Source organism: Mobula birostris, chromosome X (genome assembly GCF_030028105.1).
Source record: "Mobula birostris isolate sMobBir1 chromosome X, sMobBir1.hap1, whole genome shotgun sequence".
In the NCBI taxonomy this organism is placed as follows: Eukaryota; Metazoa; Chordata; class Chondrichthyes; order Myliobatiformes; family Myliobatidae; genus Mobula; species Mobula birostris.
Genome location: NC_092402.1, coordinates 71905802 through 71927605, shown reverse-complemented (window position 1 = coordinate 71927605; position 21804 = coordinate 71905802). Strand labels below are relative to the sequence as shown.

The following is a 21804-nucleotide window of genomic DNA, read 5'->3' as shown; positions in this document are numbered from 1 at the left end:
TTGTAACTGACTACATAATAAGAACATAGAATATAACAGAAAGAGTAAGTTAGTGGGTTCTTCAAACCTTCTCCACTAGTCAGGCAAGATCATGGTTGATCTTCTACCTCAATGTCATTTTCTCTACCATCCCTCAATATTCAGATATCTATCAATCTCCATTTTGAGCAACCTCACTGACTGAGCCTTCTAAGCTTTGGAATTCCAAACATTCTCCATTCTGAGAAGAAACTCCTTCATATCTCCTTCCTTTATCCACCCTTTCAAACCCTGTAAAGATCTTGTAAATTTCAATGAGGCCACCTCTAATTTTTCTACCACCTTCGAGTATATAGGCCCAGTCCATTTCTCCTGGCACAGAAAACTGCCATCCCCATGGAACATGTCTAGTGAATTATTGCTAAACTCTCTCCATGGCAAGTATATTTGTTCCTGAGTACACAATATTCCAGTTGCTATCTCACTAAGGCCCTATATAGTTGCAGTCAGACATCTCCCGTAGTCAATTCTCTTGGAATAAAGATTAATGCATTATTTCCTCCCCCCCACCAAGTTGCTTGCTTCTCACTTATATTTGCTTATAGTGATTTTGTACTTGGTACATCTACTTCCCTTTGAACATTAACACTTTTCAATCTCTCATAATGCAACAAAAACTTTTCTAAATAAGTGGATAATTTTGTATCTTTACATATTATATTACTTTAGCCATGTACCGACTCAGTCACTCAACTTGTCCAGACCCACACTGAAGCTTCTTTACATCCTCCTGGATATTTATGTGTTGCGTGGGAAAAATCCCAGAAGGCTGTGATAGAAAAGGTAAGCAGCTTCCCGTTCCTGAGGGTCAACGACTTGGAGGATTTTTCTTGAGCCGAACACATTGATACAATCATGAAGAAGGCACACCAGTGGCTCTACTTCATCACAAATTTGAAGAGATTTAGGATGTGGAGTCCTGCTTGTCTTCCTATAGGACTTGATCATATGTCTCAATCGCTCTACTTGCTGACCTACTGCTCTTGTTCCCATCCCCTGTCATATTAGTTTAAACCCTCCCAAGTAGCACATGGCAACCTCCTATGACAATATTGGAGCCCCTCCAGTTCAGCAGCAACTGCTTTTTTTGTACAAGTCCTAACTGACCTGGAAAGGAGGCCAATAATCCATGTATCTGAAAGTCTCTTCCAAGCACCAGCTCTTTAGTCATGCATTCAACTATATTTTATTATTTCTTGTCTCACTAGTACGTGGCACAGGAAATAATAATAAGATTGTGACTTTAAAAGTCCTACTTTGAACTTTCTACCTCACTCCCTAAATTCCCTTTGAACAACCTCATCCCTCTTTCTGCCTATACTGTTCATATCAACATGGATCATCACTTCTGGCTGCTCATCCTCTTAAAACTTTGTTTTAAGACCATCTTCTATTATATCTATAACAAAGAAAAAAAATTGGTTCAATACAATAGGGATTTTTTTTTCCCTGTTGGCTATGTAATTTCTCACACTATTCACTACCAGATAGAGATCACAGTTTGAATTAATGATTAGTTAAGGGGTTACAGTTTAGTTAATAGCATGCTTATTTCGCACAAAAATTGTGCTATATACAATTTGTATAATTCATTAATTCACACTAGATTTAACAGAAAGGCATACTTTTATATGTACTTCTACTTTTACTGAACCTGGCTTGGTCTCCTGGCTTAATAGTAATGCTGGATTCAGGGTGGCCGGAAGGTTGGAGACTGTTACAATTTTACTTCTGATATTCCTCTTTGATGCACAGGTTTGAACTATTGGGCCAGTTCTGAATCTTTCCTAGTTAGAACCCAACACAACAGAGTATGTGCTGAATGTGAAGTTCAGACTTTGTCCCTAAAAGCTCTGTAGAGCAATCAACACTTCTATACAGACACTCTGCAACCAAGACCATAGAGAACACTGATCAGTAAGTTTGCAGAGACAAACAACGGTGGTGATATTCATAATGATGACAGTAATCATGACAACAGAACAAGATTGATCTGATTGCAACAGAACAGAACAACGGTAGTGCGCCGGTAAGTGTGAGGTGATGTATTTTGGGTGTTTAATAAAAGAACATGTACCATAAACTGCGGGGCCTGGGAGTATTGAGGCACAAAGTGATCTTGATGCACAGGTAGATAAAGTTGTGAAGATAAACATGGTGCTTGCTTTCATTAGGCAGACCATAGAATACAAGAACATGGATGACTTGGCACAATTTTATAAGATATTGGTTATCTTACAGCAAGAGTCACCACACTATAGGAAGGATGTGATTGTACTGGAGAACGTGCAGAGAAAATTCACCAGGATGCTACCGGAGATGGAATGCTTCAGTACAGCAGTCTGAGATGTTTTCCTTGGAGCAGTAGTGGTTGAAGGGGGATCCGACAGAAGTGTACAAAATTATGAGAGGCACAGCCAGGGTACATAATTTAAAAAACAGTAGTCGAAAATTTCCATGGGGCAGAGATATCTAAGACCAGACAGCATACTTGCCAACACGAGGAAATCTGCAGATGCTGGAAATTCAAGCAACACCCAAAATGCTGGTGGAACGCAGCAGGCCAGACAGGACGAAGGGTCTCGGCCCGAAACGTCGACTGTGCTTCTTCCTATGGATGCAGTCTGGCCTGCTGCGTTCACCAGCATTTTGAGCATACATGTCAGCTGAGATAAGATTTAGAAGGGAAATTCACAAGCCCCTACAAAATGTAAAACACTATTTGAATGTTGAAAATATGAAATAAATGCAGTAGCCGTGTCTCAACAGACTAGGAAGCAACAGCGATGAGAATATTTCAGGTAGGAGAGCTCTCCCAGTGAATCACATCCTGATCCAAGCTTCTGTAGCAAGAAAATGACCAATATTTGAAGAGCAAGAATGGAATGAAACAAATCATGGGCCCCAATTTAGTTTCTGTGAGCCGCATTATCTGTTAACTGCTATACAATGCTCCTGGGTACCACATTGTTGTATTAAAAGTGGGGTTCAAATGTAACCTCAGTCCAAACCCTACCATGTTTCCACACATTGATTAGCATACTTCGACTTGGCTGAGTAAACAAAGGCAACACATCAGCAAACCTGCAGTGTGCCACAACACACACACATATATATTCATGTGTGAATTAGTTCAATCAATTAAATATTTCATGTTTAAAAGTGTCTTTATTTGAATATAAAAGGAGCCAACTTTTCAAACACAAGTGAGGAATTTGATGATGAAGCTCAAACCAGAGTGAAGACAGCTGGCTGCTGATCTCAGCTTTTAGAAACAGCCAAGGAATGTTTCCTTTTCACGATTTACTCCTGCCAGAACAGCAATCTCAACCCAAATGCAGTTGGATATCACAACACAAATCAGCAAAAAGAAAATAAGTCAGAGGTTACAATTTCAGCTATCTTTGAGATGACTTTACTGTTTCACAAAGAGTGCAGAGCAAAAGGCAAAAACAAATATACTGGAAGTATCTGACAACCTGAAAAATTCCAGCTAACTGAATCTTACAGAGTTTCTCATTTCAAATACCAGCACTAATGTACAAGATGCACTACTCTAAATGAAATTCCATTCAGTAATGTCCCTTTTTGTTTCAATGGTTATGCAGATAAAACTATACACCAAGATTCTAACAGGGCTTTGATGTGTAAGCATGTTTGTCTGCAGGAGAATATGGAGCAGACAACCTCTGGAATTTAATTGTCCCACCGGCTCCTCTTCTTTCTGGGGGGTGGCTCTGGCACAGCAAAGCCATCATTCTCAGTAGAAGTGGTCCGACTGCTGCTTCTACTGTCTCCATTCCTGCTCTCGCTGCTATTCCCACTCCCACCACCATTCCCAGTTTCATCAACACGTCCAGTCTCCCCACTGCTCCGGATTAGGCCACTGTTTCTGGCCTCACCATGCCAGTTGTCACCGCGACCGTCTGCATGCCTATTGCTGTGCCGGCTATCACTTCGCCGATCGCCATGTCGGTCACTGCGGTCAACATATCTCTCGCCACTACGCTCACTGTGCCTGTCACTACTCCGTTCACCATGCCTGCCGTCACTACCCCGATCACTGTACTTACTGACAGAATGGCGACTGCTAGAATCGCTGTGGCGACTGCTGCTGTCACCATGGCGACCAAAACCATCTCCATGGCGACCAAAACTGTCACCGTGGCGACCCAAGCTATCACTATGACGACCAAAGCTATCCCCATGCCGACCACTAACTTCAGAACGACTGGGGCTATTATCAATTGGGCGATTGATTTTGACCTCAGCCGATCGATTATTGTTGTCCTTGTTCCGCCCAGTAGCTCCACTGTTGCTGTTGAGGACTGAGGGTTGGTTGGTGACCTGATTGCCCACAGGACATGTAGGGATGATGCTGAGACTCCCAGCACTTGTCCAGTTGCTAGTACCAGCAGCAGAGCCTGTGATCTTTGGAGCACTTCCAGTAGCTGCAACAAAGTGTGACTTGTATTGTGACTGGTGGAATAAAATAAACACAGTGTTAGTGTTCGGTGGTTCACATTTCTAAGTACCAGCCTTGACACTGTAGGTACTGAACGTAGAACAACAATTTTGGGTGCTGTTTCACATGATTAAATATTAATTACAATGAATAAATATCAGTGTATTGGAAGGATGTTGTGGTTTTTGCACTGAAGGACAGAATATTTAGATGGTTTTGGAACAATTCAATATATGGTCGATACTCCGTTATTTCAAGGAAGCTGCCAAACTGATTCAAATTGCTGCTGCTTGATCACATTCATAACAATACCTCAATTGTAATTTTTGTGGCTTTGGGAGAAGCTAAACTGAGAACAAGTTGAGAGGCAGCTAAACCCATTAACCCAAAAGTAGAGTTTCATCAGAGGAGCTTTACCTGGAATGCTGCTTTCATGGCTGACATTCGATCCCCCATTGCGCCAGTGGATGGCTTATATGCTTCATAATTAGACAGCACATTGTTCGTTGATCTGTCCTGGGAGAGACAACCAACCACCAATTTCATTATTATGCTTCAGGCAAAAAGTTAACAATCAGCACAAAGTCATGCAACAGAAGTTCATAAGATTCAGCCATTACCCCTTATACCAATTGGTTATCATTGTAGGTCAGAAGGCATAATACACTGAAGGATGAGGGTTCTTTGGTCCACTGTGTTAGCTTAATAAGATCTTTTACCTCTTTATCATTTTTCTGTATTTACTCCATCTCCCTTAATATCCATATTTATCAATTTCTTTATTTTAAACAAAACCGATTAACACTGCGTAACAGGATAGTCATTGCCACTGTACAACTTGATTACATTCTATAGCAGACCTTCTCAGAATAACTGGATTCCACTGATCTGTGAAGAGGGCTGGATTCAACAGAACATTGACCTTCAATGTGATAATGACTCAACAGTGAACCACCCCTAACAAGACTCAACAGCAACATATCCATTGCAACAAAGATTAAAAACGCTTTTTTTTGTATAGTGTGATTATCAAAGCTTCTCTAATGTGAATGGGGTAGTTCATTTTTATCAGAATACAAGGGTAATGTCATTTTCAAGACAAGTTATTTTTCAGATTTGTACACTGCAGAGAAGAATGAACAGACCTACAAAGCAAATGATCTACTGGGGTACACCACTTGCAACTGGAAATATTTACTGATGTTGATCATCCCAAACCGCCATTTACTCACTGAATTATCCGAGCCAAGTCCTGGACGCTCTCTGTAGCCTAATCCTCCTCCTCCAATATTCATTCTTTTCCCTTTCCCAGCTTTGTAACGGGACTTTCGGAACCATGGGTTCTGACAACAGAAGTTAGTCAACACACAGTTAAATTTTCATAGTAGAACAGTATTAAACTAGAGTTAAGATGTGATTTACAGGGATTACTACCACAGGATGCTACAGAGCAGTTCCAATATGTTGCTGCTTTCATCCCTGGTTACATGGAATCTGAAATCAGTAATAAAATTGAAAATATTGAAATATACAGCAAGCCCATCAACATCAGAAGAGTGTTTTTTTTTAAATTTATTCCTTTTTCTCCAAATCCTGGTTTCATTGGTTAGCACGTAACACAAATCCCTAACTGCTTTATGAGTGTGTAATTTGCATCAGAGGGATGTGTTGTTACCTATAGGTCAGTACGAGGAAGGACGGCAGATTTCCTCTGCTGAAGGGCATTGATAAACTTAATGGGTTCAAAAGAGCTTTTAGAGAGTTTGGTGCAGGTCACTTGTTATCTTCACTGCATAAGGTAAAATGGTTTGGTAAGTTGAATTAACACACATAGCAACAGTCAGTAGCATCTGCAAGCAAACATTAATGATTTGTTCAATTTCCTCAGCTTTCATCAACTTTTATTCTGATGCTCAGATGATAACTTTTGAAGGATTGGTACTTTTGCACTTGGTAAACTTTAAAATTTAGACTTTGTGATTTCTATCTACAGGAAATTAATTTAAAAGGTTTATAGTGAGGACAAAGGATCAATTATCAGTCCTCTGTAACCTAGCTGAAGCTACTACTGAAGTTAAACAATTCAGCGAAGAAAGTTTCAGCCAGAGTGCCCACTAAAGGTTAATGCCATGCAATTTTTGCTAGAAAGTAAATGCTTAGATCTTTTAGGAGAAAAAATGGTCAATTGACATTCAGTGTTTAAAATCTTAAATAAAGATTGTTTTTTGGGCAAGGTCATAGACTTTCAGCTGACAATATAACCTGACAGGACTGAGTCCCTTCAGGATAGAAGTAAGGAGAGAACAACAGCTAACAAACATTCAAAGATTGAAACACAGATGAAAATCAGATCCAATTACAATGTTTTATTTATTGGATGCATCAAGAGGTATAAAACATTGTAAGCAGTGTACAGGACAACCATGATAGGAGTCTGCAAGTTCCTTGTCCAGAGATTACTGCCAAATAAGAGAAAAGCAGTCAAATCATTGTATACTGTACCACTGCAGCTAAGATAATGAAAAGAACAAAAATGTTTTGTTTTTCTACAGACCAGGGAAATTATGGTGGTCTGTATATTGAATGATATTTAAAACATAGAGATATAAATGACTTGCAAGGCCTAATCTAAGGTAATCACACATGGGCATTGAATGGAATGGGATGATGAGTTACACAGTCTTTGAATTTTGTTATGAGAAATCTTGAAAGTTGAGTTAATCAAGCATAAACATCTATAATTGCTTTCAGATGTAGTCAAGTTTGCCTCTTTTATATACCTGCATTGCCAGGTCCAACAGTTCTTTGGAAACATACTGATTAGCTCCTTCTAAATTGCGAACAAGATCTCCAGCAAAATTGCTGTCCTTACTGGTCATTAATGTATATGCCATTCCTTTCTCTCCTGGAAAGCGAAAATCAGAACAAACAATGAAAAAGCTAACAATGCTGGTAAAGGGGCAAGAAATCTAAGGAAGGATATGTAGTTTTGCTCAGATATGTAAATTAGAGGTTCTTAGGACTTCCAAAGTAATTTTCAGTTAATTATGTACAATAAAATTAAACAAATTAAGTGTTCCATCTGTGCAAAACCTCATTAAAACAGTAAGTCACAAGTTAATATATTTTTATTGCAGAATAAATAGCTGGAAAGAACATGAATAGGACTTAAAAAGAGGCTTTGTAATCTTTAACTTGGCTTAGGACCATTAGCCTTGGCTCAATATTTTGTTTGAGGTTGCGTTGACTTTATAGCACTCCCTTGGTACACACCTACTTATCACCTTAGATGACATCGTAAGGTTTTGAATGGAACATGTCATTCAAATGAAAGTGGCTTTCAAGATCATATCTCTTTGCTATGTACTACAGTTGTCATCCAGGTTCAGTAGTAGTATTTTCACTCTAAACAGAGGTATGAGAGTTTTTAAGTCTCATACCTGAGGGTTTGGCAGAAAATTTACAGACAACCCTAACTAGAATGTGCAGAAACTATTCCATATCTCAAGAGCAGTTTAAGTAGGATCATGTTTCAGCTAGTTTATTGATCAAATTTGCAAAACTAATTAGATGCCATACTAAAAGGAGCAAATCAAAACCTGCAGAAATCAGAACAATGATATCAAGCTGATACGGAGATTATTGCTAATTAGCATACGAAGCAAAATGACAAAAGCATATTATTAAAAGGGAGTATACACAAAAATATAATGAATTAAGTTAACCATTGACTGTTCCTTTATAACATGCAGTAGTATTACCATGTAGAGCTTTTGCTAGATATTTTGCAGGTTGGTGAGATTAACACCTCTTACCTGCTCGGCCAGTTCGTCCAATTCTGTGAGTGTGTGTATCAATATCACGAGCCACATCGTAGTTAATCACGGTCTTAATGGATGGAATATCCAAACCACGAGCTGTAATAAATTCAACAAATCTATTATTGCAAAGTCCACTCTCAGTGGCCACTTTATTAGGTACACCTGCTTGGTAATGCAAATATCTAATCAGCCAATCATGTGGCAGCAACTGAATGCATAAAAGCATACAGACATAGTCAAGAGGTTCAGTTGTTGTTCAGACCAAACATCAAAATGGGGAAGGAATGTGATCAAAGTGACTTTTACCATGGAATGACTGCTGGTGCCAGATGGGCTGATTTGAAATTGCTGAGCTCCTGGGATTTTCATGCACAACAGTCTCTCGAGTTTACAGAGAATGGTGTGAAAAACAAATCCAGTGAGCAGCAGTTCCGTGGGCGAAAATGCCGTGTTAATGTGAGAGGTCAGAAGAGAATAGCCAGACTGATTCAAGCTGACAGGAAGGCAACAATAACTGAACCATGCGTTATAACAGTGGTGTGCAGAAGAGCATCTCTGAATGCACATCGAACCTTGAAGTGAATGGGCTACAGCACAAGAAATCCATGAACACACACTCAGTGGCCACTTTATTAGGTACAGGAGGATAGCTAATAAAAGTGGCCACTGAGTGTATATGAACAACTGAAGATGAAACTTACATTTTAACAGACACTATGCTTGTGCCCTGGACAATTTAAAGATCTTAGCCTTCTCCTAAAAAGAGGTGGCACATCTCAATGCAGCAGTTAATCAGCTCAATTTCATGGCCTGCCAATTTTTCTTCTCAATTTCTAAAGGTATTAATTCATTCTAGGATCAAGTTTTGCAAGCAATTGACTCTCACTCGCTGCAAAGTTTCTGCAGTTATCTCTATACCTTACTGTCACCTTCACCTTTGATGCTCTAGTTCCTAGAATCAGTCCTGGATCAGTTAGCAATACTGCTAACCAAACATGGACAATTGCTACACCTCCTCCCACATCAACATTCAGGAACCTAAACAACCCTTCTAGGTGAGGTAACACTTCACCTGTGAGTTTGCCGGGGTCACCCTCAACATTGGTGAGACCCGACACAGACTGGGGAACCACTTTGTTAAGCATCTTCACTCTGTACACTGCAAAAAGCAGGATCTCCCGGTGGCTACCCATTTGAATTTAACTTCCCATTCCCATTCTAACATGCTTGTCCATGTCCTCCTCTACTGCCACTATGAGGCCCAAATCAGGCTGGAGGAGCAACACCTCATATCATGTCTAGGTAGTCTCCAACCTGATGGCATGGACATCAATTTCCCCAACTTCCGGTAATTACTACCCACTCTCCCCTTATTTGTTTTTCCAATCTGCATTCCCGTCCCCCTCTCACCCCTGCCGATCATCTCCCTCTCGTTACCCCTCCATTTCCTGCCTGTTTACGTACCCATTTAAATTCTTCTTAACTACTAATGCCATATCCTCATCCACCACCTGTCCTGCGAATCTCTTAAAAATCACTGCCCACTCTCCATGTAAAATAAAACTGATTAAATGTTTACCCTCTCAACTTAAGCATGTGCCCTCTAGTATGAGGCACTTCCACCTTGAGGAAAAAGACTTGACTATTTACCCAATGTATATATGCCTCTCAGGATTTTAGATACTTCTCTCAGTTCGCCACTCATCCTCCCAACACGACGGAGAAAATAGTCCAAATTTGTCCAACTGCTACTTATAGCTAACATTCTCTTATCCAGGCAACATCTTGTTGACAAACATAATAAAATCTGCAGATGCTGGAAATCCAAAGCAACACACACAAAATGCTAGAAGGACTCAGCAGGTCAGGAAGCATCTATGGAAAAGAGTATAACAGTCAACGTTTTGGGCCGAGACCCTTCTTCAGGACTCCTGTTGAATCTCTTCAGCCTTCCTGCCTGTTCTCTGAAGCCCTCACATCCTTCATAATAGCGTAATGAACAACACAGAATACTCTTAATGCAGCCTAACCAAATTCTTATACAGCTACAACATGACTTTTATACTCAATGCCCTGACTAATGAAGGCAAGCATACACATACCTTCTTTACCACCCTTTCTACATGTGTTGCCACTTTCAAGAAGCTATGGACTTGCACCCCAAGATCCATTTGTACATCAACGCTCTTAAAGGTCCTGCTATTTACTGTCTACTTTCCTCTTATATTTGATTTCCAAAGGCAATACCTCACAATCGTCCAGATTAAACTCCATCTACCCTTTCTCTGTCCATAATTCCATCTGATCTATATCCTGCTGTATCCACTGCCAACCTTCACTTCCATAACTCCACCAATATTTGTATCATCTGCAAATGTTCCAATCAACCTACCTACATTTTCATCCATATCATATACATCACAAACCACGGCAATCCAGCACTGCTCCTTGTAGGACAGAGCTGGTCACAGACCTCCAGCTGGAGAAATACACTTCCACCACGGCCCTCCATCTTCCTTGATCCAGCTAATTTTGAATATAATCTGCTAAGTTACTGTGAATATGGCTTAATATCTTGGAACGTTCTATCATGAGTGAACTTGTTAAATGCTTTACTAGAGTCCACATATATAACAGTGACTATTCTATTCTTAACCATCTTCAGCATCTCCTTAAAAAAAATCAAGTGGTTCTATTCTTAAAAAATGTGTGGCGCGTGGCTAACTGGTTAAGGCGTCGGTCTAGTGATCTGAAGGTCGCTAGTTCAAGCCTCAGCTGAGGCAACGTGTTGTGTCCTTGAGCAAGCCACTTAACCACACATTGCTCTGCGACGATACCAGTGCCAAGCTGTATAGGTCCTAGTGCCCTTCCCTTGGACAACATCGGTGGTGTGGAGAGGGGAGACTTGCAGCATGGGCAACTGCCGGTCTTCCATACAAACTTGCCCAGGCCTCAGTCAACATCGAAAATCGATGGACAGTCGAAGAAACAAATCAAGTTGTAAGGTACCCTTTTACAGTTTGTACAGTTGAAAGGCCTAGACAGAGTAGATGTGGAAAGGATGTTTCCCATGGTGGGAGAGTCTAGGACAAGAGGGCACAGCCTCTGGATAGAGGGGTGCCCTTTCAAAACAAAGATGTGGAGAAATTTCTTTAGCCAAAGGGTGGTGAATTTGTGGAATTTTGTTGCCACATGCAGCTGTAAATGCCAGGTCGTAGCCCTCTCGTACTAGACTCCCCCATCATGGGAAACAACTTTGCCACATCCAGTCTGTCCATGCCTTTCAACATTCAAAATGTTTCCAGGAGGTCCCCCCTCATTCTTCCAATCTCCAAGGAATACAGTCCAAGAGCAGACAAACGTTCCTCACATGTTAACCCTCTCATTCCCGGAATCATTCTAGTGAATCTTCTCTGTACCCTCTCCAATGTCAGCACATCCTTTCTTAAATAAGGAGCCCAAATCTGCCCACAGTACTCCAAGTGAGGTCTTACCAGCGCTTTATAGAGCCTCAACATCACATCCCTGCTCCTATACTCTACTCCTCTAGAAATGAATGCCAACATTGCATTCGCCTTCTTCACCACCGACTCAACCTAGAGGTTAACCTTAAGGGTAACTTGCACAAGGACTCCCAAGTCCCGTTGCATCTCAGAACTTTGAATTCTCTCCCCACCTAAATAATAGTCTGCCCGTTTATTTCTTCTGCCAAAGTGCATAACCATACACTTTCCAACATTGTATTTCATTTGCCACTTCTTTGCCCATTCTTCCAATCTATCCAAGTCTCTCTGCAGACTGTTTCCTCAGCACTACTGGCCCCTCCACCTATCTTCGTATCATCAGCTAACTTAGCCACAAAGCCATCTATTCCATAATCCAAATTGCTGATGTACAACGTAAAAAGAAGCGGCCCCAACACGGACCCCTGTGGAACACCACTGGTGACCAGCAGCTAACCAGAATAGGATCCCTTTATTCCCACTCTCTGTTTCCTGCCAATCAGCCAACGCCCTGTCCACGTATGTAACTTTCCCGTAATTCTATGGGCTCTTATCTTGTTAAGCAGCCTCATGTGTGGCACCTTGTCAAAGGCCTTCTGAAAATCCAAATATACAACATCCACTGCATCTCCCTTGTCTAGCCGACTTGTAATTTCCTCAAAAAATTGTAATAGGTTTGTCAGGTAGGATTTTCCTTTAAGGAAACCATGCTGAGTTCTGCCTATCTTGTCATATGCCTCCAGGTACTCCGTAACCTCATCCTTGACAATCGACTCCAACAACTTCCCAACCACCAATGTCAAGCTAACAGGTCTATAATTTCCTGCCCCCTTCTTAAATAGCGGAGTGACATTTGCAATCTTCCAGTCCTCCGGAACCATGCCAGAATCTATTGACTTTTGAAAGATCATTGCTAATGCCTCCGCAATCTCCACAGCTACTTCCTTCAGAACACGTGGGTGCATTCCATCTGGTCCAGGAGATTTATCTACCCTTAGACTATTCAGCTTCCTGAGTACTTTCTCTGTCCTAATTGTGACTGCGCACACTTCTCTTCCCTGCCACCCTTGAGTGTCCGGTATACTGCTGTCTTCCTCAGTGAAGACTGATGCAAAATACTCGTTCAGTTCCTCCGCCATCTCCTTATCTCCCATTACAATTTCTCCAGCATCATTTTCTATCGGTCCTACATCTACTCTCACCTGTTCTTTTACTATTTATATACTTGAAAAAGCTTTTAGTATCCTCTGATATTATTTGCTAGTTTCCTTTCATAGTTAATCTTTTCCCTCTTAATGACCTTTTTGGTTTCCTTTTGTAAGGTTTTAAAAACTTCCCAATCCTCTGTCTTCCCACTATTTTTTGCTTCCTTGTATGCCCTCTCCTTTGCTTTAACTTTGGTTTTGACTTCTCTCGTCAGCCACAGTTGCATCCTTTTTCCATTCGAAAATTTCTTCTTTTTTGGAATATATCTGTCTTGCACCTTCCTCACTTCTCCTATAAACTCCAGCCACTGCTGCTCTGCTGTCTTTCCCGCCAGTGTCCCTTTCCAGTCAACTTTGGCCAGTTCTTCTCTCATACCACTGTAGTTTCCTTTACTCCACTGAAATACCGACACATCGGATTTCGGCTTCTCTTTTTCAAATTTCACAGTGAACTCAATCATGTTATGATCATTGCCTCCAAAGGGTTCCTTCACCTCAATCTCTCTAATCACCTCCGGTTCATTACACAATACCCAATCCAGTACAACCGATCCCCTGGTGGGCTCAACAACAAGCTGTTCTAAAAAGCCATCTCGCAGACATTCTACAAATTCTCTGTCTTGAGATCCAGCGCTGACCTGATTTTCCCAATCCAGTCGCATGTTAAAATCCCCCACGATTATCATAACACTGCCCTTCTGACAAGCCTTTTCTATTTCCAGTTGTAATTTGTAGTCCACATCACTGCAGCTGTTTGGAGGCCTATACATAACTGCCATCAGAGTCCTTTTACCCCTGCTACTACTTAGCTCAACCCATAAAGATTCTGCACCTTCCGATCCTATGTCACCTCTTTCTAATGATTTGATATAATTTCTTACCAATAAAGCCACGCCACCCCACCCCCTCTGCCTACCTGCCTGTCCTTCTGATACACCGTGTATCCTTGGATGTTCAGCTCCCAAAGACATGCATCCTTTAGCCATGTCTCAATGATGGCCACAACGTCATACTTGCCAATCTGTAGCTGTACGACAAGATCATCCACCTTATTCCTTATGCTGTGTGCATTTAAGTATAACACCTTAAGTCCAGTATTTGGTACTTTTTGCTTTGATTGCACTGCAACTCATCCCAATGGCTGCAAATTTGCCCCATCACCTGTCTGTCTTTCCTGACATCTTTACTGCTCACTATCTTAGATTTATTTCTGTTTTCCCCTTTCTCTGCTCTATCATTCCGGTTCCCATCCCCTTGCCAAATTAGTTTAAACCCTCCCTAACAGCTCTATTAAACCTTCCCGCCAGGATATTGGTCCCCTTCGGGTTCAGGTGTAACCTGTCCATTTTGAACAGGTCATACTTCCCCCAGAAGAGATCCCAATGATCCAAGAACCTGAAGCCCTGCCCCCTACACCAGTCTCTCAACCACGCATTCATCTGCCTGATCCTACTATTCTTGCCCTCGCTAGCACGTGGCACAGGTAGCAATCCTGAGATTACTACCCTGGAGGTCCTGCTTCTCAGCTTGCTTCCTAACTCTTGGAAATCTCTCTTCAGGACCTCCTCCCTTCTCCGATCTATGTCACTGGTACCAACATGTACCAAGACAACTGGCTGCTCGCCCTCTCCCTTAAGAATATTCAGGACCCGATCCGAGACATCCCGTACCCTGGCACCTGGGAGGCAACACACCATGTGGGTATCTCTATCAGGCTCACAGAATCTCCTGTCCATTCCCCTGACTATGGGATCCCCTGACTACCACATTCCTCTTTTCCCTCCTTCCCTCCTGCACAACAGCGCCAGGCTCAGTGCCAGAGACCCAGTCACCGTGGGCATCCCCCTCAACAGCATCCAGAACAAGATGCTTGTTGCTGAGGGGGACAGCCACAGGGGTGCTCTCCACTATCCGGGCATTTTCCTTCCCTCTCTTGACAGTGACCCAGTTTTCTGACCCCTGTAGCCTAGGGATGACTACCTCCCTGTAGCTCTGGTCTATCACCTCTTCACTTTCCCTGATAAGCAGTAGGTCATCAAGCTGCAGCTCCAGATCCCTAACACGGTCTCTGAGGAGCTGCACCTCGGTGCACCTGGCGCATCAGGGAGGAACAACTATGGCTATTCTCCATTCCTCTGGGTTCTTGATGGAGGCTACAGAAGATACAAAGCTTTGTCAAGGCACCAGCAACATTGGTTTTCTGCATTATTACCATCAAAAGGCTAGAAAAATTATCACCGACAAGAACTTAACTGGACCAGAAAGATAAAATGTTGTGGCTACAAGAACAGGTCAAAGGTTGGGTATCCTGCAGCAAATTACTTGCCTCCTGACACTGCAAAAGCTTTCCTACCAACCACAAGGCACAGCCAGAAGCATGATAAAATACTGTCCACATGCCTGGAGCGTACAGCTCTATCGATATCATGCAAGAAAATCAGCTCCGTTGATTCACACTCCATTCATAACTCTACACATTTGCTCCTTCCAGAATTCTATGGCTGCCATTGTTTTCTTGGGCTACTCTGATTGCACCTCCTAAACCTGCAACTACACCATGGTTCCTTTTCTTGTCTTTGCTCACCCTCTAGGTATTGTATCAATCTGGATGCTTGAGATTTGGCAGTTACACTTTTTTTCCTAAATCTTTCTTCAATATCTCCAACTGCGTGACTGATTTACCTTCATTTACTTTCCAGTTCACTTATTCCTACATTACATCAGTCCAGTAAAACTGTTTCCCCAATTATTGTCATTTCCAAAAATGACACCAAATCAAACTGAATTATGTATCACAAACTTCCTCTCCTACTGACACAATCCCTCCACCTCCCCAGCTTCAATGGTTGGACTTGCAACATAATGACTAAAAATACTCTTAAAGGCAAATGACTAAGCCTGTATACCCTCTATAATTCTAACACTGGCTACATATTACACTATAATGAATTCCTCAACATTATTGTTTGAACTACTTTGCAGTTTGTCAGAAATTTACTTATAAATTTGCTCTATTCCCCTCAGACTCTTTGGTGGTTCATTGTACACTTCAAAGTGATTACCCTGCTTTTTGTTCTTTAGACAAACCATTTTCCATCTTTCTGCCATCTGCCCTTTCCACAGCAGCATTTATCTTTACCCAATATTGTTATTCCTATTCCCCTTTTATCCCCATGTCTAATTCACCCAAAGTTCCTGTAACTGAGGCCCTAACCTACCAAATCTGCCCTGCTTTCATCTACATTCTGTAATAGCTAACACCGCAATTTTACAAGACGTCAGTGTCTTCAGCTCACCTGTCTCATTCACTAAATCTGTGTATAACATTAAACAGAACCAGATTCCTCAATTTTCCAAACCTCACTTAACTATTTCCAATCTCTCCAGTTCTCCATGAAGACATCATTCCTCTTCCTGTTTGTCCACCCAGAGAGTGAAACTACTGTCTGATATGTTCTTACAGTTGGCCATCTCCTGACTGTTGTGCATCCATCTGCAGTGATGCTGATGTCAAAGCATCTGAGCTTCCAAGACATGATAGTGAAGCAGCGTTCAGATCGGTCACTGTTGGGATTATTCATAAGGGTGCTAACGTTCCATGTCTCAAACTTCGTATTGTGAACTGGAAGTTGCCTTTGCAAGGTTTGTTTTAACGTGAACAACCACTGCACACCAGCTAACAAACTAAGGTCTTGATCTTGTAGTGAGGGGGCCAAAGACCACTAGAGACTAGGCTGCTACATGGTAATAATACTCACATCTATATGTGGGAAAGCATAGGTGCCACCTGCACATGCGCTCACATGCAAACACATATGTACATGAGCACTTAGGCACAGGAACCCTTGTCCACTGCCTCCCTCTCTTCTCATCTGCCCTCATGCTCATACTCCAGTCTCCAGCTTCAAAGCCCAGCCACACACCAGGCCATAGTGCTGTCACTGGCCCTATTTCCCATTCCAGCTCAAGCACAACTGCAGCTACACACCTAACCACTTCCTCTACTCAGGCCCCAAATTTCCAGTGGTTCAATATGCATCTTAGTCTTTCATTTCCTAAAATCTGTGGAGTGAATGGCTGTTCCTATACGGGAATGAAGAGATGCTCACCTGCGACATCTGTAGCCACTAGAATAGGAATCGACTTTTTCTTGAAGTCAGAGATGACTTTGTTTCGTTCACTCTGATCCATATCTCCATGCAACAGTCCAACAGTATAACCCTCCTGGTTTAAATTAGCAGCAAGCTCATCACTATTAGCCTTCTTGGTCACAAAGATGAGTACACTGCCTCTGGATGTCAGCTCCACAAGTCGCCTTGTGAGCCAAACCCACTTATCAGGACCAGCTGCAAGAATCTCCACGATCTGAGTTACATCCTCATTTGCCTGAAACAAAATAAATGTTAATGAGGATTAATGCTGATATAAAGGGCATATTGTCCAACACCGCTGAGAATGGAGGGTCAGCACTTCCAGAGCTGAAATCCCAATGATCCCAGAGATGGTAAAACACTAGTTCACAGAAAGAGCAGAATAGGAAAGTGGTAGAGATGTTTCTTGGAACTGTTAAGATTGAGAATATTTAGTTAAATTAAATAAAATTATGAGAGGCATGACAAGAAGGGAGAAGACAGACAAATTTCTTGGTAACTAGGGACATAGATTATGTAATGAATTAGAGGAGAGAGTAAAGAATAACATTTTCATCCAGGAGTTGTACAGCACAGAAATATCTTTTAAATGTTCTCCAACTGAAATTTGGTACACTGCACTAACTTCATGTCCAATAACCAGATTCAGCAAGGCCTACTTCTTACTGGACCCGAAACACATTTTCGTAGAAAATTATTGTGCACTATTTCAAAAATTCTTCACCTTCTTTGCCCTTAAAACTATTGCTATACGAATTTACAGGAGAATAATTAAAGATCCCCTATTACAATCAACGCCTTGTTCATATAATTTTGGCAAGTTCCCTGCACATTTACACCTCCAAATCTCTCCCATTACAAGCTGAGAAAATACTCCTAATTCAAGGTCATGATTGCATTGGAGATGGTGCCAAGGAAATTCACCAGGAGATGGAGCACTTCAGTTGGATAGGCTGGGTTTGTTTTCCTTGAAGTGAAGGAGGCTGAAAAGAGTTTTGAGAGGTATACAAAATTATAAAGGGAGAAATAGTAGAAAACTTCGAGTTTACAAGAAGAGATGTCTAAAGCTAGAGGGCGTAGGTTTAGGATAAGGGGAATTGAAGGTGGTTGCAGTCTGGAATGCATTGCCTGATGAAGGCAGCTACTATTCACTATATTTTAGTAGCACCTAGACAAGCACTTGAATCACAAAGACATAGAAGTGCTGATAAATGGATACATATACTTGGTCAAAGATGTGATGGCTGAAGTGCCTGGTTCTGTGCTGTGTGACTCTAATCCTCAGCAATGCGCCATGTCTTTCATCTTTCTTTAACATCCTTTTGCTTTAGCTTTGCAACGTTCATTCAATTCACACCACTTTCCCTCTCACTTTCTTTTCTTCCTAATCTTTTCTGTTATCACCGTTGTCATTTTTTCACACAGCCATCCATGCCAATAGTTCACCAACCTCCAGATTCACATACGTGGAAAATCAAATGTAATTGTTTATCAATTCCCATTTTCATTGATCCTATTAAAATCCTAAGAGCTACTAATATAATGTAAACTGTCTTCCTGATTTATTTTTATCTTGCTTTTTAAATTTGATCCTACCATCACATCCCACCCCACCCACTAAATAAGTTTAAATCCTCTCCTGCAGCACCAGCAAACTCTTCCATATATTCCAGACACTGGTTCAGTTCCTGATGAGGTGTAACTCATCTGGCTTGGAGAAATCCCAGGTCTCCTTGAATATAAGATTTTCCCAAAAACACATTTCTCCAAGCCATGAATTAATCTGCTTTATCTAAATATTCCCGAAATCCTGAGATTCCTACTTTTGAGGTCCTGTTTTTTTAATGTACTTCCAAACTCCCTAAACTCTGCCTGCAGAACATTATTCCTCTTTCTACCTCTGTCATTGGTGCCAGTATGCACACAACCCCTGGCTGTTTAGCCAGTCCATTCAAGAAGTTCTGCAGTCATTGTTAACCAGCCTGGAGTCACATACGTATATGTCACAGAATCACTTGAAATGTCAATCGCTATTACTGTTGCATTTTCCTTCCTTCCCTCCTAACTCAAAGTCCAACTTGTTCTAAAATTTCCCACACATGCACACTCATTTGTAAGGCCAGTGATGTGGTGGGGATGGAACTGACTGTGGGAAAAGAGGATGTTGTCCAAGTTGCATGCCATCTTGGACAATGTCTCCCATCCACTACATAATGTACTGGGTGGGCACAGGAGTACATTCAGCCAGAGACTCATTCCACCGAGATGCAACACAGAGCGTCATAGGAAGTCATTCTTGCCTGTGGCCATCAAACTTTACAACTCCTCCCTTGGAGGGTCAGATACCCTGAGCCAATAGGCTGGTCCTGGACTTATTTCCTGGCATAATTTACATATTACTATTTAATTATTTAAGGTTTTATTACTATTTAATTATTTATGGTGCAACTGTAACGAAAACCAATTTCCTCCGGGATCAATAAAGTATGACTATTACTATAATATAGTTTAAATATCAGTGGGTATAGCATTTGGTAACATAGCGGTTAAATAAGGTGCTGAATATTGGGATTGGGTTACCCTACAAAAACAATCATATTCCAGAATCTTATCATGCAGGTCACAAGAGAAGTGGGCATCCACAGCAAGTATGCAAAGGAAACACGATAACTTAGAGCTTTTGGTACTAGGCACAACAGCCAGAACTTGATAATAATATGCACTGAGAAAGTATGCATGAAAAATTCTGCAAAATGTAGGTTTATATGACATCTGATGAAAATACTTGACATTAGCACTGAAGATATTATGACTACCAACACCACTTGCAGGTTAAGTAGAGGGATTATGCTTTATGGTGTATCAAAGCCTTCTATAGAGTAGTTATCCTCTGCCCTGTGGGTTCTTTGTGACAGCTCAGATAACTGTAGAGATCAGTTGGTGGAAGTTCCCAAGCTGTCAACTCATACTTAACATTATTTTAAATTTCTTGTGATTACTGCTGGAAATGACTCATATTTTATGGCTATTAATTGTTAAAATGAGCAATTCTTCAGTCATATTACCTCTCCGATGTCTCCTTGTACAACTCGGATAGGGTCAGTGAGGATATCTCGGGCCAGTCTCTCTATCTTCTTCCGGAAAGTAGCACTGAATAGCAAAGCTGGAATACAGATTCCACATATAAGAGAATTCCTCAATAATTCCTCCAGCATGTCCTTTTCTCACTGTTACCATCAGGTAGGAGGTACAGAAGCCAGAAGGCACACACTCAGTGATTCAGGGACAACTTCTTCCCCTCTGCCATCCGATTCCTAAATGGACATTGAACCCTTGGACACAACCTCATTTTTTTAACTATACAACATTTCTTTTTTTTCTTTTTTGGCACGTGGCCAAGTGATTAAGGCATTCGTCTAGTGATCTGAAGGTTGCTAGTTCGAGCCTTGGGTGAGGCAGCGTGTTGTGTCCTTGAGCAAGGCACTTAACCACACGTTGCTCTGTGACAACACCAGTGCCAAGCTGTATGGGTCCTAGTGCCCTTCACTTGGACAACATCGGTGGCATGGAGAGGGGAGACTTGCAGCATGGGCAACTGCCAGTCTTCCATACAACCTTGCCCAGGCCTGTGCCCTGGAAACCTTCCAAGGCGCAAATCCATGGTCTCACGAGACTAACGGATGCCTATAATTTCTGGGTTTTTTTACATGTTTTTTTATCTATTCAATACACATATATAATTGATTTATTTATTTTTCCCCTCTCCCCCCCCCCCCGCTATATTATGTATTGCATTGAACTGCTGCTGCTCAGTTAACAAATTTCATGTCACATGCCGGTGATAATAAACCCGATTCTGATAATTAACTTTAGAGCCTGATGGGCATAAAAGCAGAAAATGCTGGGAACACTCAGGTAACACCTGTGGATAAAGAAATAGAATTAATGTTTTAAGTCCAAGATCCTTTGTCAGAACTTGCAAGGAGTGAAAACACATTAGTTTGCAACAGTAGGGAAAGTAGGGGAAGAACTGGTCAACAAAAAAAGGATCATCTCCAGGTAGGGTGAGACCAAATGAGTAAATGTGACTGTTAGAAATGCAAAGTAAATGTCAATTAGGCTTCACCCATAAAAGTTGCTGGTGATAGGTCTGTCCAATTGGCGAGACCCGACTCAGACTGGGAGGCTGTTTCACTGAACACCTACGCTCTGTCCGCCAGAGAAAGCAGGATCTCCCAGTGGAATTTTAATTCTACGTCCCATTCCCATTCTGATATGTCTGTCCACAGCCTCCTCTACTGTAAACATGAAGCCACACTCAGGTTGGAGGAACAACATCTTATATTCCATCTGGGTAGCATCCAACTTGATGGCATGAGCATTGCCCCTTCCTTTCTCCCTAGGCTTCCCGTCCCATGATCCTCTCCTATCCCTTTTGCCAATCAACTTTCCAGCTCTTGGCTCCATCCCTCCCCCTCCTGTCTTCTCCCATCATTTTGGATCTCCCCCCCCCCCCCACTCTCAAATCTCTTACTAACTCTTCCTTCAGTTAGTCCTGACGAAGGGTCTCGGCCCGAAACGTCGACTGTACCTCTTCCTAGATGTGCTGCCTGGCCTGCT

General features: G+C 41.7%; 1 protein-coding gene across 2 annotated transcripts in view; it reads right to left on the bottom strand.

The window, feature by feature from the left end:
• Positions 1 to 3187: 3187 nt before the first annotated feature.
• Positions 3188 to 21804, bottom strand: part of ddx42 (DEAD (Asp-Glu-Ala-Asp) box helicase 42) — a 60212-nt gene continuing 41595 nt past the window's right edge. For both annotated transcript variants that reach the window (XM_072249279.1, XM_072249280.1), the window contains 7 exons: positions 20250 to 20347; positions 17143 to 17419; positions 8320 to 8421; positions 7285 to 7409; positions 5737 to 5847; positions 4922 to 5020; positions 3188 to 4518 (listed from right to left, as the gene is read on the bottom strand). In XM_072249279.1, the coding sequence (XP_072105380.1) occupies positions 3736 to 4518; positions 4922 to 5020; positions 5737 to 5847; positions 7285 to 7409; positions 8320 to 8421; positions 17143 to 17419; positions 20250 to 20347 (1595 nt within the window). In that variant the 3' untranslated portion in view covers positions 3188 to 3735. The remainder of the gene's footprint in view (positions 4519 to 4921; positions 5021 to 5736; positions 5848 to 7284; positions 7410 to 8319; positions 8422 to 17142; positions 17420 to 20249; positions 20348 to 21804) is intronic.